Genomic DNA, 17,546 nt, shown 5'->3' on the forward strand with positions numbered 1-17,546 from the left:
TTAAAATATTTTAATTATTTTCGAAGATATAGTGATTTAAAACAAATTCGCGTAGGACCTTTATTTTCGCCCGAAGACTGCGTAGCGCCAGCGTCAAAAATACACGACAGAAATGTGTTAACTGATAGCGGAAACTTCAAAATAAATTAATCTTAATTCGTAAAAATCACCTGCCTACAATTACCCAAATTTGGGAAGCTATCCCTTGATAATGTGCCAGGTTACTTTATGGCAATATTAGTTCCCGAAGTTCTACTAAAATTACCTGCAAATGTGGTTCATGGCATCTTCGAATAAGACCAGATTCATAGTAGCGACCATATCATTGTAGGAAGACAGCCCCTCATCCAGTAGCCTGCTCAGGTGTGGCCAGTCCTTGATGGCATTGTACTTGGGGTCTCCGATTCCCTCCGCAAAGTGACAGTAAATCAATGGTTTTTCATAAATTATCCCTTCGTCCAGCTCCTGAAAAAAATCAAAACACGAATACTGATAAAGTTAACAGATAAATATTTAACAAAATATTACAGATTAGATTTATTCAACAATAGTATTGATAATCAAAATAAAAGACTTTGAAATATGTTTTTAGTTAAGCAAAAAATCTGTTTGTTTCCGAGATGGGTTGATTATGTGAAGGGCACCTATTCCTTCCAGAAGGCTCCATTGAAATACCGGTAGAACAGACTTAGCTTACCAACATTGCGTCTATACATACAGAGATTGCAATCAGTCTGTTAACAACAGATTGTTAATCACATTATTTTTTTACGTTATCTCCAAACGCTTTGAGGAAAATAATTTCCCCCGGGGCCTACGATATCTTTTGGGGTGCTGTGTGGAAGGTCTTTTTAAGGAAAGGAAGGAGAAGGGATGGGTAGGAATCTGGGTTCAGTGTCCAGGAGTGACAGACATATGAATCCATTCCTCTCACGCGGTAGTTGGTGGGCAGACCCATCAGCTGCCAAGACCTGGAAAAACCTCACCCCATGAACCCGACACCCCGCTAAAAGTGTGTTCAAACGTAGCGTACCACTTGGGAAGACCTACGGCAGAGGTGTTGGTTATCCAATGAATGATTTCTGGGGTAGCGGTACCCATGCCCACATCCCAAATTGACGAACTGAATTAACTATTATATGTACTGAATGTAATGGTTTTTCCACCATCAAAGTTTCGGAGTTTTGATATGTCAATTTAACTACAAAATAATTAGGTAGTATAAAAAGATAAATCATACCTCAAATCCTTTTTTAACAGTCTCCAAGAGTAGTTTTTGGAAGGTGTCAATGTCTTTCTCATCCACCAGCTTATCGCAGTAGACCCGGGTAGCTTCGTGCATCCACAGTCGGACCAGCTCACTGGGACACCTGACAGCCTCGCCATTTGAAAATAGGATGCCCTGGAAAAATCACATGACAAATCCACTCTTGGTAACGCCCTCACGGAAGACAACCTTTCAAAACAATGCTGATGCGGTACATGTATCAGATCAAACAAAATAATAATCATTGTTGAAGGATTGCATCATTACCTATAAAAGCCATTTCCATGTGTCCGAAGTAAGGTCAATTCTATCTTACTTCAGTTGAATTTCTTTAACGGATACTCAATTTGGAGTCAAAAGATCTTAGCTAATTTGACAGCGTCCGTTTTCTTTCAAATTAGTACAGATTACACTACCAGGGATTTTCTGTTCAGTGCATATACCATCAGGGCCGGCCCTAAGCCTTGAAATAGTCTGGCAACATCGCAAAATGTTTGCAGTTACCCCATCTACTGCCACGCCTGTCATGTTTAGATAGATTCGTGTTGAATTAATACATTGTTTCTTATTTTGAACACAATCAAATAATTCAGGATGGATCATACAAACATTCAAATTAATTCGAGCTCTTAAAACTCGCGGCCTTCGCATCGCTGCCCTTTCACCTGCTTCTGTAAATCAAAAACCTCGGTATCCATAATAATTCGCAACAAAATTCGACTCACTTCTCCGCTGTCAAACTCGGAATGTTTTGACGCCATCTTTGATTCGAGGAATAGCGCCTAACGTGAGGTTCGAGCACTGATTAGTCAAATCGAACTTTAACCCGAGCGTTAGCGTTATTCAGATATAGTGAAAACGAAAAAATGACTAATCCGCGGATTAGTGCTTAGTCAGAACATAATCAGAGATAGTGAAATACCCCCTTAATATCAGAAAAAGAACCGTACTTATAACAATACCTGAAAGATGTTAGCGAGGTCCCGCATATTGAACATGTAGTGGAACTTGACGGCGGTCGGCAAGAAGATGGCGGCGATGCGGGTGTGCAGGTTGAGCGAGGCGTGCACCAGTTGGCCGGTGATGCCGTTCACCGACGGCGGGAACCTGCCGTACTCCGACAGCAGGTGGGATGACAGGATCTGCTGGTAGATGTGGTGACAAGCGTCCCCCGAGGGGAAACTGGAAAATGGAAGATAAACTAAACCAATGTGTTCAATTGGATATTTTGTGTTCCGTATTGATTGCCTGGAATCCATTATATGAAAGAGCTTTCTCTTTCGCTTTTTTGTATTTACGTTTCGTGGTCGGTTTTCAACGTTTTCGTTTTCGTTTATCCCCTGTATTTGCCCTTTTTCTGACTTGCCACACTTTTTCTCTCTCGTGGCAACACTATAGTGGAGAGAAAGTGTGGCAAGTCAGAATGGAATTTAATGGTTCGCCATTTATATATTGAGTAAGCAAGAAAAAACATTTCTACTAAATCATTTGATCATCACACTATGTTTCCATTGGCAGGCAATATCAGGCTCAATATGTGGTTGGGTTAAGTTAGGTTAGGTTTGGCTAATTCGTGGTGGAATTCCATTACAATGATAAACTGAAACAATTTTAAACTTTTTCATTTTTTTCAAGTGGAAAAAAGTTTTAAATTGTTTCAATATATATATTACCATTAGGTTGGGTTAGATTAGGGGATGAAATTATTCGCTGATCAATCTCGTTCTACTTGCTGACCACATGCGGCTGCTCAACTGACTACATTTGCCGACAGAAAACATTTTAGAGCTGACCAAAACCTCAATATTATGCCGACGATTTAAATGATGCCGTTCTTTACCTCACAGCGAAGACACTGAAATGCCTCTGCAGTCTCAGGTCGATAGTGAAAGACCCAGCCGTTGGGTTCATGCACGAGATGAACTGGCAGTTGTGGATGTCTTTGAGGGTCAGCTTTGTCCTATCATACCTACAAATCAGAAACAAGCATTTAACATTTTGAAAATTGATAAATTTGCGATGGAACATTATTTATGATATCTCTAAATAGTATAAAACAAAGTGGCTATTCACGTCTGTCTGTTTGTGCGCTTAGTTCTTCTAAACTGCACAACGGATTTTTATAGGGTTTTCACTATATTTTAGAGAATTTCTTCCGGAAGGTTTATGTATGTAATACATGCATATTATATTTTTAGAGAGTAGAGAAAAGTCGATGTTTTGCAATCAAGTGGTAAAAAAATATTTTCGGGCGCTTACATTGCTAACGCCGGCTAAACCTTATGAGATAAATCATAATAACGTACTACGGAATTGCATATTATCTTAAAAAGGCCTATAGAAAAGTAAGCGATGGTATATGTCTATCTCCTAAGGATAACCCCCAGCAATGCGTACGTTATCTAATTTATGCATAAAACAATCTACTACCTATTACCAAATTACTTTTCAAAGAAAATCATATACAACAAAGACATTTACAGACATAACACAAGAACGTGCAATGAAATTAGGCTACCAAAAACGTACAGAACCGATACACAAAATAGTTAAAAAAAAACCTAGAAACTACCAATTGATATATTCAAGATGGATTGTACGAGCCATATTAATCAAAAGAAAATGTAGTAATGTATGTATGTAAGTTATAATAAATTAGACATTTGTAAACTTAAATGTACAAATGGCTAAAATAAACGTAACAAATAACTAAATTAAGCGTAACTGTATTTTATAACATGGAAAACGGTTTCAGTGTTTCGCATAACTCATGTAGAAAAGGGGGTAAGTCAGTAGTTTAATTCAATTTGGGAGGTGGGTATAAGGACTGCTGCCCCATGAACCTTTCACTGGATAAGTCCCCCCAAGTGATTCGCTACTTTTGGTGACTTTTCAGGGGTGCCCACATTCGTGGGGCAAGATTTGTTCAGGTCTTGGTGATGAATGCGTCTGCCCACCAGCTGCATGGTGGGCCAGATCGGGAGAGGCCAGTTTGGGGAGGTCCTTAAACTCTACAACCGGACTCTCCCTCGACCCAACGCCTTGCACCACAGTGTGACGTATGGATTCATACATTCACTCATAAAAGTACTGACCTCAGAATTCTACCCACCCCTCATACTTTTTTTCCTTCTCACAACTTCCTCTCCTTTCATTACGTAAAAAGACAATCCCCACAGCGTCTTCAAAAAAAAGTACTCACAGTGAGTTTCCAACGGATCCATCTGACTGCTAGCAAGTGTACTAGCGGGCTATCGATCACCTCTGATATACATAACTTGCCCCGTTATTAGAGAATGAATAGGATCATGTGAAGTATTGTGTGTATTACCAATGACGGTAGTCCATGAACTGTCGGATGAGCGTGTGCGGCTGCACGGAGCCGTAGCGGTCCACCTCCGGCATGTTCATGTCGTCCACAAAGTACACCATGGTCTTGTTCCCCGGCGGGCCGAAGTTGCGGCCGGACTTCTTCTCCAGCGGCTTCTCTAGGACCTTCTGCAACATTTCTACGAGACACAGAACACACCTAATTTAGATTTTACAGGATCACCATAATCACGGAGCTACTTTCTAGGGATGGAATTGGGCTCATGAGTAAAGAGGGCTAAAATGGCTAACGTTTTGTGACTTATGAATTTTGCCTTTACAACTTATGAATTATTACGATCGATTTTTGAACCTCTTGCACTGCCTCGTAAACTCTGATCCGCCACAAATAGGATAAGGTCTTCCCACAGCCGTTGTGCCCACATGGTGCATAGATGGGGCCTTAAAGAGTAAGCGATGTGTGAATGCGGTGCGGTACAGACCACCGAACATGAGGTTAATGAATGCCCGCTGCATTCCCCGGCGGGATTAATGAGGTCTGCTATACGAAAGAAGAAGATTATTGTTGTTTCAGAATATTTCAGTTAGTCCTCTGTGTATTCCAGCAACTGTCACATGTGTTTCTGTTCGTTGTTTGAATAAGTTCACAAAATGGAGTCTTCTCGCAAGCATTAACGTGACATCTTAATTTAATTAAATGTAATTTTTTGTAAACTTATTAATAATATTATTGAATGTTTAAAAGGAGAAAAAAAAAATATATTTAACATTAAACCAAAAATGGAAATTTTACGAAAGATTGATAGCGGTGTTGTTTGTTTTTACGAAATACCTATTTTAATTTTTAGCATATTTTGTATGTATGCACTATAATTCGCCACTTTCACTAATTGGACACTTGCCGTGACAGATTAGTAAGATAGTAGTGTACTTCAGTACAGTACCCGTGACTGCTATCCCGGAGAGTGCTCCTGTATCCGGGGTTCTTACAGTCTGAAGATATCACAGCAATATAACAGTATAGCAAACCTGAGGAAGTATAGAAGTTGAAGGGCACATTGGTGATGGAGTAATTGTCGGGGAGGCTGGCCAGCTTGTCGGCCACTACTACGCTCTTGCCGCAGCCCACACCTCCCACTAGCATGATGGGGTGGCGTCGCTCCAACAGCAGGTCCATGAAGAAGCGCAGGCTGGTGGTTTCCGAGGTGCTCACCAGGCATTGCTGGGAAAATGGTAAGTTGAAAATATAATCAAAATCGGTTCTTAGGCCCTTAGTTCTTAGGACGCCCGAGAAAAGACAAGAGTCTGTGGTAAAATGAGGCATTCATGAAGAAAGAAGAATGAGAATGTATGACGTGGAAGTGAATGCTGCTCGTAATTAGCTGAAAAGAGTTGCGTTGATCTATAAATTGCAGACAGAATAAGTTGTACAATGATACCAGAATAAGTTGTACAATTTTTTTTTTTTTTTTTTTTTTTTTTTTTTATTTATTCTTTAATATATTTGTTAAACAATGGTATAGTATATTGTCCTCCACGCTAGGAGTTCACCTGTGTTGTGGAGGACTTTTTCAATTGTAAAGTTATATAATTCTAAAATAATACAGTGGAGTTGGTTACACAGAGAAACCTTAAAAATTAAAATATAAAATCGATTTTTCCATAGTTATGACAGTAGTTTTTCCATAGTTATTCCAAAAAGTGAAATATAAAAAATTAAATATTAACAGGATTGTAGCCAGTTCCATATGTGTTTTTTGTATTCTGTAAGATTAGATGTTTTATATTGTGTTGGAAGTGAATTGAATAGTTTTATAGCCTGGAATCTGTAGTGTTTTTGTCCAAAGGATGTGTTGGTTTTTGGTATTAGTAGTTGGTGTGCATGTCTTGTTCTGGTATTGCGAGAAGTTTGTGAAGTTTTAAATGTGTTTAGGTTCTTGTAAAGGAAAGTAAGTATTTGTTTTGAATATAGTTTTTGAATCTTCAACACTGGGAATTGTTTAAATATGGTTGAAGTGGGTGTTAGTATTGGTACTTTAAGTATTACTTTTATTAAGGTTTTCTGAGCTTTATATAGTGTGTTAATGTATTTTTTACTGGCATAGCCCCAGGCAATAATGCCGTATTCCATTATAGATTGTGCTATTGCGAGGTATATATTCTTAATATCAAATATGTTCAGTATATTTCTCACGTTTTTGAAAAAGTAAATCAACTTGTTTATCTTTCCTTTAACCGATTCAATATGTCTGTCCCATTTTAAATATCGGTCGAAGTATATACCAAGATATTTGATATTTTCGGTTTGTGTGATTGCAGGACAATTGCACGGGGTGCTCGCTGAGTGACAGGAATGTATTTTAAGGTAGATGTTTTTGGCGGGTTGGCCTCTCGAGTTTATGCTAAAGGTTATGAATTTAGTCTTATCTATATTTAAAGTTAATAAGTTAGAGTCAAGCCATTTTTTTGTAATATTTAGGCCAACTTCAGCTTTTGTGATTAGTGTGTTCCAGTCAGTGGCCTTAAAAAGTAACACAGTGTCATCAGCAAAGCTTATAATTTCCCCGTCTGTTTGGAGGTGACATAGATCGTTAATATAAATAAGAAATAGGATTGGGCCAAGTATGCTGCCTTGTGGTACTCCGTAGGATACTTGTTCCTTGTCACTACATGTGTTTTCTATTGAAGTATATTGGGTGCGATTTTCCATGTAGCTTTCAATTAATTTGAGTTCTGTTCCCGTGATTCCGAAATATTTAAGTTTATTTAGCAGGTTTTGGTGGTGAATTGTGTCAAACGCTTTTGCCAGGTCTAGGAATATTCCAAGGCATTTTTTACTCTGATCTATATTTGTTTTGAGGAAGTCTGTTACTGAGGCTATGGCATGTGAGGTACTCATATTTTCCCTGAATCCAAATTGATTTGGTGATAGTATGTTGTTTTTGTTAAGAAAAATTAAAAGGTGGTTTTTGATATGTTTCTCGAGAATTTTTGAAAGCGTGTTTAGAATTGTGATTGGTCTGTAATTATTAATTTCTTCCTTGTTTCCTTTTTTATGGATTGGAATTACTTTGCCCGTTTTCAAAATAGTTGGGAACACTCCTTCTTTAATGGACCGATTTATAAGTATAGTAAGTGGGATAAGAAGTGCTGACTTTATTATTTTTAGTGTCATCGGTGATATTTTGTCGCTACCCTGAGAGTTTGTGTTTTTTAGTTCGTTTATAAGTTTTAGTGTTTGTATTTGGGTAATGTATGGTATTTTAAAGGAAGAAACACTAGTGTGTGTATAGTGGTTTGAGAATTCTGGGATATCGTCATTTGTAGTGATTCTGTTTGCTAATACCTTGCCGACGTTAGCGAAATAGTTATTCACAAAATTACATACTTTTAGTGGTTGTTCTGATGTCTTAATAATCTCGTTATCTATTTTAATCTCGGTTATGGAATCGCTTTTCTTTGAAGATGTGTGGGATATTTCTTTTAGGATTTGCCAAATTTTTTTGGGGTCCTTGTTGCATTTATCTAATTTATTTTTATAATATATTTCTTTCGATATACGTGCAAGTCGTGTGCATAAGTTTCGATATCGTTTATAGAAATTTATGAGATAGATGTCATATGGGTTAGATTTGCATTGTTTGTGGAGTTTGTCTCTTTTACTGAAACTTGTTATGAGTCCTTTAGATATCCACGGTTTTAGAAGTTTATGTTTAGTTGGAGAACTTTTTTCGGACGTGATGGTATTTTTTTTAAATTCGTCTTGAATACATTCTATAAAAAGTGACCATGCTTCATTAATTTTATTATTTTCTACGAGTTCTTCCCATTTTTTATTAAGTAGTATGTCATTTAGTTTTAAAATATCAGTTGTATTGTGGGTTTTTGTGGTTTTGGAGTGTATTTCTTGTGAATTGTTTGTAGTGTTTATTTTCAGGATAAGTGTATAGTGGTCTGTAATTGTCGAGTGATGGATTGAGGATTTGTATGATCTTTTTGTTTTTAACATAATGTGGTCAATACAAGTTTGTGTGGGTAATAGGTTATTTTGTTTAAAGTTGACTCTTGTGGGTTCATTTATGGTGCTAAAGAGTCCATGGAATAACAAAAGGTTTAAGTAATCGTCACTTTGTGGATGTTTTTTATTTTCTAAAATGTTTATATTCGTATCTCCTATTAAGCAGATATTTTTTTGTTTTTTCATTTTGATAAGTTGAGTGTCTAGGGACCTCAGAAAGGGAAATATGTTTTTTATAGAAGGTGATCGATACATAGCTAAAATACATATGTCATTATTTATGATTATTTCAAAGCCGTTTGCGTCTGTGATATCTACTTCCGTTAAAGTTGAATGTAGATGTTTTTTGCAGTAAATTACAATACCGTCATTTTGATTTTTAATATTTTTGGAGTAAGTGACCGTATAATTAGGTAATTGTATTGGTGTGAAGATTTTATCTAGCCAACATTCTGTGAGAATTATCACGTCAAATTCTGTCTCCAATTGTTGAAGTACGACAGTGAAATTGTCAAAATTTTTTGAGATACTGCGTATGTTTTGGTGTAATATTTTTAATTGTTTAGCCATGGTAAGATTAAAATTATCGGATGGATGTGTACGATTTTGGGATAGTAAATTCAGATCATCTTTATTATATCATCGGAGTGTTTAATATAAATTATTTTATCTTTTTCGGCTTTCCGCGCCATAACCTTTCCATCTTTGGTCCATACAAATGCATATCCCTTTGTGATGGCTTGTTGTTTTGTTTTCCATAGTAGTTCCTTTAGATATGGTGACAGGATTTCACTGATGTAGATTTTTGAGTTTAGTCCTGGGGATGTTTTGTATTTGACTTCTCTTTTCTTAGAGAGCAAAAGCTCACGTAATTTAGGATTATTGAATCTAATTTTGATTTTCGGATGGTCCCTTTGTTTTGTTGACGTTGACGCTGCAGACAGTCCCCCTGGTTGAGCCTTGGCAGTAGTTGGATGTAGTCTGACGGCCTGTAGAATGTCTTCCGGAAGGATCTGAATGTCCGCTGTTTCGGCTATTGACCTTACTATTTCAAATATAGATTCATCCGCTTTAAGAGGTACTCCGGATATTTCTAACGAGTCAGCCAGCATTCTATGGTCGCTTTCGGCAGCCCTTATTTCCAGATTCTTTAGTAGAATACTTTTTTCGTTTAATGTTTTTTTTAATGTTTCGATATCTGTCATCATTGTTTTTTCCGAGAGAATGGATTGGTCAATTTTTTCTATTAATTCATCATATTTATTACAAAGAAAGTCTATGGTTTTTTGTCTTTCTGCTGCTTCAAGGTTCATTTTTTTGAAAAGTTCGTTTTTTAATTCATCTATTTTTGTGTCTATGTGCGACATTAGTCGATGTGTTAGGTCTTCGAGTAATTCGGCTGAATGAGGAGTAGGAGATGCACTGGTGTTTTTACGTGATTTCGACATTTTTAAATTTGTGCTTATGATTTGGTCGATAGATGTCACTTTAATTAAGTTAAATTTAGTTCTATTGCCTTCAGTTACAATTATTTAAGTAGTCACTGTAATCTATTCTCAAGTAGATTAGGTTATTTAGTTAATTTATTATTAAAGTAACAGAAAAAAAAAAAAAAAAAACTTTTTGAAACAGTAGGATTCGAACTCACTTGGTTCAGATATCTCCCCTGTCTAGACTGCCGCTTTTGTGACTGTTTACGCCACTGCGCTATTAGCCGCTTATGACGTATCGTGAAATAGGTGCAATATCAAATTTCTTGGTAGAGAAATTTTATGAAATAAGCTGATGGATTTTTTCGACAATAATCACTGTCACTTTGTAGAGATTGATTACTTGGAATCACTTGAAATCACTTAATGAAATCACCCAGAGTTCACAGTCCGTAGAATTTAACTGTAATTTATCTTCATGTAAACGTTTACTGATATCTTGTTTGCTTTTTTTTTGAATTATACGCTAAAATTCGGATAATTTTTGTGGAGCAATATTTTTGCGTGCGCTCTATGTGACGGTTGGTAAGTTTTTGATGACAATGATACCAGAATAAATTGTACAATGATACCAGAATAAACTGTACAATGATACCAGAATAAGCTGTATAATTATACCAGAATAAGTTGTATAATGATACCAGAATAAGCTGTACAATAATACCATAATAATTTGTACTATGATACCAGAATAAGTTGTACAATGATACCATAATAAGCTGTATAATAATACCAAAATAAGGTGTATAATGATACCAGAATAAGTTGAACAATAATAGCAGAATAAGTTGTACAATGATACTATAATAAGTCATACAATGATACCAGAATTTACCACCCGAGTTATTATCGCATCAGGACAAAGATTTTTTGGTTTATAGGTTAAAATTACCTGCAACGGAACGTCAGGGTCAAATTCGAACTTTTCCAGTCGGTTGGCCCAAGGCACAAAACGCTTGGTCTTGGGGTCAATGTAGCAGTCGAAGATGTTCTCCGGTGAGGGAAAGACAATGGTCTTGAACTCGCCAGTGAACCACTTGCTGAACTCGCAGCGCCAGTCCATCAGCTGGTCTTGGAAGAGAGAGGACCCAAAGCCCCAGATGCAGGAAAACACAAAGTAGATTTCATACCTGAAAGCATTTTTTTTTTTTTGTATGTATGTATTTCATATTTGCATAATTTTAATGGGCATTCCTACTCTTTTGAAATATTATTAATTACCAGAAAAATACCTAAAATACCTACTTTTAATGTTGACACTTCAGGCTAATTTGTTGGCTTTTGGGAACAATTCATTTGATCTCACAGAAATCGCTGTAACTTCCTTACTGTTGTGGTGAGAAATATGATCAAAACGGTGTTAGAAAGAGAAAACACTATGCTTTATATTCAAATCTAGAAATTAACCACAGAAAACTTTTTATGTGCACCTTTATGAATCCAAAGGTAGCGACCGCAATTTGAAAAAACAAAAGAGATTTTGTGAGTTTTTATTAATTATTTTTATACGAAACGATAAAAAAGTGAGGTAACGATAATGTTTGAATGTGTTTTTGAGTATATTTTCGTTATCAGTAATTTTAGTTAGAGTGAACCATTATATTTTTTAATGATTTCAGGAAAAATTTTAATTTAAAAAAAAATTATATGTTTATTTCTTATAATAAAATTTGAGAGCGCATTTTATTACCTTTATTAAACAGTGTTTTAGTTTTCGGATACGTTCAGAAATATTCCATTTATTTTAATTTTATTGCAAAGCGGAAGTGCACAGACCGTATGACAGAATAGGGCTGAAGCCTGAGGATTGAAGTATCATAATAAGTTAAGTATTATAATATTAAGTTAAGTATCATAATATTAAGTATTATGTATTAAGTATTATAATGTTAAGTTAAGTATTAAGTATTTTATTGTAAACAAATAAATATGATAAATGAGATATTTCTTAAAATCCAACTGATTGCTCAGATTTTTGTGAAATACTATACATATAGGTATGTAATACATAAAAAAATGTTTAAAATCAGATTTTAAAAACTAACCATTCTTTGGGCGAGTCATTTGGCAAGTTCTGCTTGGTAAGGAAGCACTCCAGCAAGAAGGTGACCAGCTGAATCTGTTGGATGTCCGTGAGCGGAGTAATCCGCTTGTACTTCTTGCAGGAATCCAGCAGCTGCGGGATGTACTTGTCGAAGAGGATGGAGAGGACGGACTTCTCAGCCGGTTCCTCTCTCGAGTCCACCCAAGATGCCACATAGCTGGAAATTTATAATACATAGATATAACAAATAGAAGTCGTAGCCCTGTGTTAGAGATTATCTTTCCTTGTATACCTACCCAAAACCTGGGCATGAGACGTACCTACAAAACGTATAACCAAAATAGCAAGTTCAACACCAATCAGTGTCACAATGTTTGTAGTGCAATAACGACCTTGTAATGAGTGACATCGCTGTGCAATATTCTGATGCAAATCTTCATAGTGAACGGGAAAACCATGCATGTTATAAAGATAATAATAATATTTAAATGATTTGTATAGCGCCATTTTTTGTGCAATATCACCTCAAGGGCGCTGTACAAATATATAATTTATTTTAATAATATGTATTTATGTTCTTTAATGAGCGTGTTTAGGAAAGGAAAACAGTACATTGCTTTGATCAGAATTCTTTTTCCTTAAATGTGATTCGTCCCTCCGTATAAGTCAGATATAGAATAATGTAAATCCAATAAGAAAAGTGTGATTAGGATTTATTATAGGCAATACAAGAATACTACTCTCAGGAATGGTATATGTAATTTAAGGGTATGTAATTCTGTTGGACTTGTTATGGATCTTAGTTCCGGAGGGAGTTTCAAGCGTATAGCCAATTTCATATAATAGGAGTGTCGTGATTTGTGAGATGCCCGATTACTATCAAAATTAACTGAAACTGCCATTACAACTAGTGAAACATTATGCCATGAGAACTGGGAATACCTTCAATATATTAAAAAACTATACTCATTTACATTCATAAGTACAAAACCCAAGAAATAACAACAAACACGTACAATAGAAACACTAGATCTCATGGTCAAAAACATATCCAACAAATAACTACTAATACAACTTTTGGGCAAAAAAGCTTTTTATATCATAGTATTAAACTCTATAATAAAATACCACTCACACTCAAAAACCTCAACACTTTAACATTTAAATCTCAAATAAAAAGCTGGATACTTAACATAGGGAGATCTGAAATAGAAAATTTACTGAGATCAAACACAGACTAAAACAGAATCAACTGAACTATACCAAAAAACATTATCTTACTTATTTTAAAATTACTTAAAAAAAATATATATATACTACATTATACTTTGTTGTAATATTAATTTCTTATAATTAAATTATAATATGTAAATGACATCCTCAGCACGGGAGATCCCAGTGAGGATATCATTATATCTATGTGTTAATAAGAAAAGAAGACAATAAATCATTATTATCATATTCTTATGCCATCCTCTTGTTCCAATTATTTTTTTTAATGATAAACTAATGTTTATAAGACAAGGTTTTTTATGCGTAGCACAAAGGATAACAAATTATTATAAGCAATAATTTGTTATCCTTTTTGCTTTGCATAAAAAGCCTTGTCTTATAAACATTAGTTTATCATAAAAAAAATTATAATATTTGAAGTCAAAATATTTCACCAACAAATGTAGATATAATGACTCGACACCATCTAGTGGTAAATTTAGCACTAACAAAGCCTTTCCTACAAAAATAAAGTTGGTTGTTTACAGGTGAAAAAATAAAATAAGCAGTAATTGTTGATTGAAGTCTAGTATATATTTAATTATTTGGTGTGTTGGAAATAAGCCGACGTAGCTCAGTGATCCAGAGCACTTGAACCGGACATCGGTTCAATTCCTGTCGGCGGCATTTATTTTTACTCGGGAGATATTTTAAATTTGTATGGATATTTCGGGCGACTAATTATTGCTTTTAATAATTTGTTACTCTTGTTCCAAATTACCCTATGGTTTTTCTAACACTCTGAAATTGCAGTGTTGAAGAATTGAAGAACACGTCACGAAGCACTTCAATTGCAAAGTCAACCTTATACATTCATATTGCCTTTGGATATTCCTTCTACTGGGTTTGTTAAACACAATAATCAATGTGTCACTTTATCAAGTATGGTATTATCTTCACGTTGGCCTTAACAAAAATATATTTTTATTGATTGAATATTATTGCCGGCTCCTACAGGGTAAATACACTGCTACACATTTCCTTGGACTGATTCGTGGATGGTTTGAAAACTCGGCTGTTGTGGGGAACATTCATTTCCACATTCCCGATGGTTATCTCTATCACCGACAGCATAGACTCTGACATCTCAGACATGTGACAGCAATAAAAATGGTTTTGCATTTCGGTTTGCAAACTTCATTGACAGCCAGACTCGCATTAGTGACCAAATCTGAATAGTCAGGTACTCTCCCACCTTCCTCTTCCTATCTCCTTCCCTCCACACAGCCTCTTCCGCCACTTCAGCCTCACAACATTCCCCAATGTTGGGAGCAGTTGGAACTCTTGTGCAGTATTCACATTAAAAAAAAACAGTAGTTTAACTATTATATGAGCTTAGTGAAGTCCTATTTTAACTAGACCGTTTTGCATTTCGTCTATCTGTAAATTTGTTTGTACTTTCCATTTTCGGTTCAAGATGGAGGCCGTTTTAATGATTCAGTAAAGATTCTCTTTTCAAATGTGAAATCGTTGTGTTTTTGGACTAACTTATTTGCATTTTCTAAAAAAAACTGAAAAGTTGAAAAAAGAATTGTCACTGAGATAGATGATACTCCCATTTTCTTTGGAAAAATTGAACAATTCCTCATTTGAAATTTAAACGAAGTTACATAATATACCAACATGTTTTTTTTTATTAAATAGGTAGGAATTTAAGTGGGTATCTACTAACAAATCTTATGATAACAGAGGAAATTTGGTTTTGATAAGAGAAAATTAGAAACATACTCTTTTGGAAAACGAGGTCTACTGTTCAAGAACTACTAATCATTAGAACACGACTATTCACATAAAATCATCTATAGGGTTTTCCAATAAGAGGTGTTATTTTGAATAGCCCACTATTTCGGTAGATGTTACTTTTGAAGCTGTCATTTTTTGACATATCTTCTTCGATGGCGCTACAGCCCATATCGAGCTTTGGCCTCCTGCAACAGTCGCCTCCAACTCCTCCTGTCCTCAGCGGCACCTGGAGAAGCTGTGCTGCATCCCCTCTTACCTCATCTTCCCACCTCAGTCTGGGTCTTCCCACTTTTCTCTTTCCACCTGGGTGACCAGTCAGAATTCTTTTTGGGACGCGTGTATCCGGCATTCTCTGTACATGCCCAGCCCATCTCAGCCTGAGGAGTCTCATGTGTGCAGAGATGCTAGGGGCCTTATATATATCGTACAATTCTATATTGTGCCGGATACGCCACTGTTCGCCCTCTTTCACGGGTCCACATATTCTTCTCAGCACCTTTCTTTCAAAAGTATCCAGCATTTCAGCCATCTTTACCGTCAGTGTCAGCGCCTCACATCCATATGCCAATACAGTTCTTACAATGGTCTTATATATGGTTATTTTGGTTTTTCTGTGGACACTACGTGACTTAAACACTGGCAGCAAAGAGAAGTATGTTTTGTTGGCTGCTGTGATTCTCCTTCTGATTTCTGCTGGATCCTCATTGTTCTCTGTCAGGCTGGAGCCCAGGTAGGTGAATTGATCGACCACTTCGTATGAGTAGTTGTCTTTAAATAGTGCACTACTTCTTCTTCTGTGTGAGGGGTTCCTGCTCTGTACCATCATTTTTGTTTTGTCAACATTAACTCTCAGTCCTACTTCCTGCGCCACTGTTTCTAAAGGGTCGAAGACCTCCTTAATGGCTGAAATTGATCTTCCGACAATGTTGATGTCATCCGCATATCCGACAACTTGACTGCTCTTGAAACAAATATTGGAGCCAGTGTCTATTAGTGTTTTTCGTATTACATGTTCGAGCACAATGTTGAAGAGAGTGGGAGCCAGACTGTCCCCCTGTTTAAGTCCCTGTGATACTGTAAATTCTTCCGACAATTCTCCGTCTATTTTGACCTGACATCTTGAGTCTGACATTGTGGCTTTTATGAGCCTAACCATTTTTTGACATATGACAAGTAGAAACTACGTCATTAATAAAAATGGAACGATACACGCTTCAACAACGCATTGAAATTATTAAAATTCACTTGAGTGAATCAAATGCAAATCATCTTGAGTGATGAGGCCCATTTCCACCTCGGTGGCTTCGTCAACAAGTAAAATTGTCGCATCTGGGGCTCAGAAAACCCAAGAGTTATTGTTGAAAAGCCTCTCTATCCTCAACGTGTTACTGTTTGGTTCGGTTTTTGGTTCGGCGGAGTCATTGGACCTTACTTTTTCGAAAATGAGGCTGGAGCAACAGTTACGGTGAATGGATTGCGCCATCGAGAGATGATTAATGATTTTTTATGGCCGGAATTGGATGGTATTGATCTGGACAACGTTTACTTTCAACAAGACGGCGCTACGTGCCACACAAGCAACGAAACCATTGATCTTTTATGATTGAATATCAAACTAACACCTCTTATTGGAAAACCCTGTATTATTGTCAATCGATGAAAAATCTTGGAAGTTCCTGTAACCAAAGATTTTAATTTTTAAATCAAATGTTTTTTCTTGTTTATTGTCCCTTATTCATACAGTCATCCCACAAAGCTTATGTTATGAATAAGTTATTCAAAGAATATAAGAATGGTCGACTCACGGGTTCCATCCGAGGTCCTGGGGGTTGATGTAGAGGATCCCGGCACGTGAGACAGTGGCCGGGGTGGCCGTTCTCAAGTTGCTTATTTCAAACAGCAGCCTCATTGACTTCGTCAGAGATATACGCTCGTTACTAGCCAGGGTTAGAACCTAAAAACAAATAATGGTTACTACGATTTCTTGTAGCGGGATACTGCACTCATTTTATGCAATTTATCATGATGATAGAAATAGTTTTCGCAAATAACTTTGCATCTCAATGCAGGGGTAGGTAATACTGTAAACGCCATACAAACCTGGGTCCTGGCACACACTCCTTACCTCATATGCATGTTTTTTCTCCCCTCTTTAACCTTTGGCATGCCGAGATGAAAATTACAGCAATCATGGTTACTGATTGCTCTGTTTCAGTAATTTCCGTTCATTCTGGATGCGATAAAAACAATAAATATTGAATTGCCTAGTAATACAGAGGTAAGGAAAGGGGAATGGGGAATGCCACAGACTTATCCACTTGATCTACCTTGATCCACTGCTTGCTTCTCAATATCTCACTTTGGGTGGCCACAGCACGCAAA

At 36.4% G+C, this 17,546-nt stretch overlaps 1 protein-coding gene across 1 annotated transcript in view; it reads right to left on the reverse strand.

The window, feature by feature from the left end:
- The window catches only part of LOC149417085 (dynein beta chain, ciliary-like), a 119,233-nt gene that overhangs the window by 37,727 nt on the left and 63,960 nt on the right, over positions 1-17,546 (reverse strand). Inside the window, exons 44-52 of the mRNA XM_089641377.1 lie at positions 16,970-17,118; positions 12,151-12,366; positions 10,998-11,235; positions 5,627-5,819; positions 4,599-4,776; positions 3,108-3,236; positions 2,230-2,449; positions 1,241-1,402; positions 266-465 (exon numbers count right to left, since the gene is read on the reverse strand). Of these exons, the coding sequence (XP_089497503.1) occupies positions 266-465; positions 1,241-1,402; positions 2,230-2,449; positions 3,108-3,236; positions 4,599-4,776; positions 5,627-5,819; positions 10,998-11,235; positions 12,151-12,366; positions 16,970-17,118 (1,685 nt within the window). The remainder of the gene's footprint in view (positions 1-265; positions 466-1,240; positions 1,403-2,229; positions 2,450-3,107; positions 3,237-4,598; positions 4,777-5,626; positions 5,820-10,997; positions 11,236-12,150; positions 12,367-16,969; positions 17,119-17,546) is intronic.

Source organism: Hesperophylax consimilis, chromosome 16 (genome assembly GCF_061612785.1).
Source record: "Hesperophylax consimilis isolate HC1 chromosome 16, BYU_Hcon_1.0, whole genome shotgun sequence".
NCBI lineage: Eukaryota > Metazoa > Arthropoda > Insecta > Trichoptera > Limnephilidae > Hesperophylax > Hesperophylax consimilis.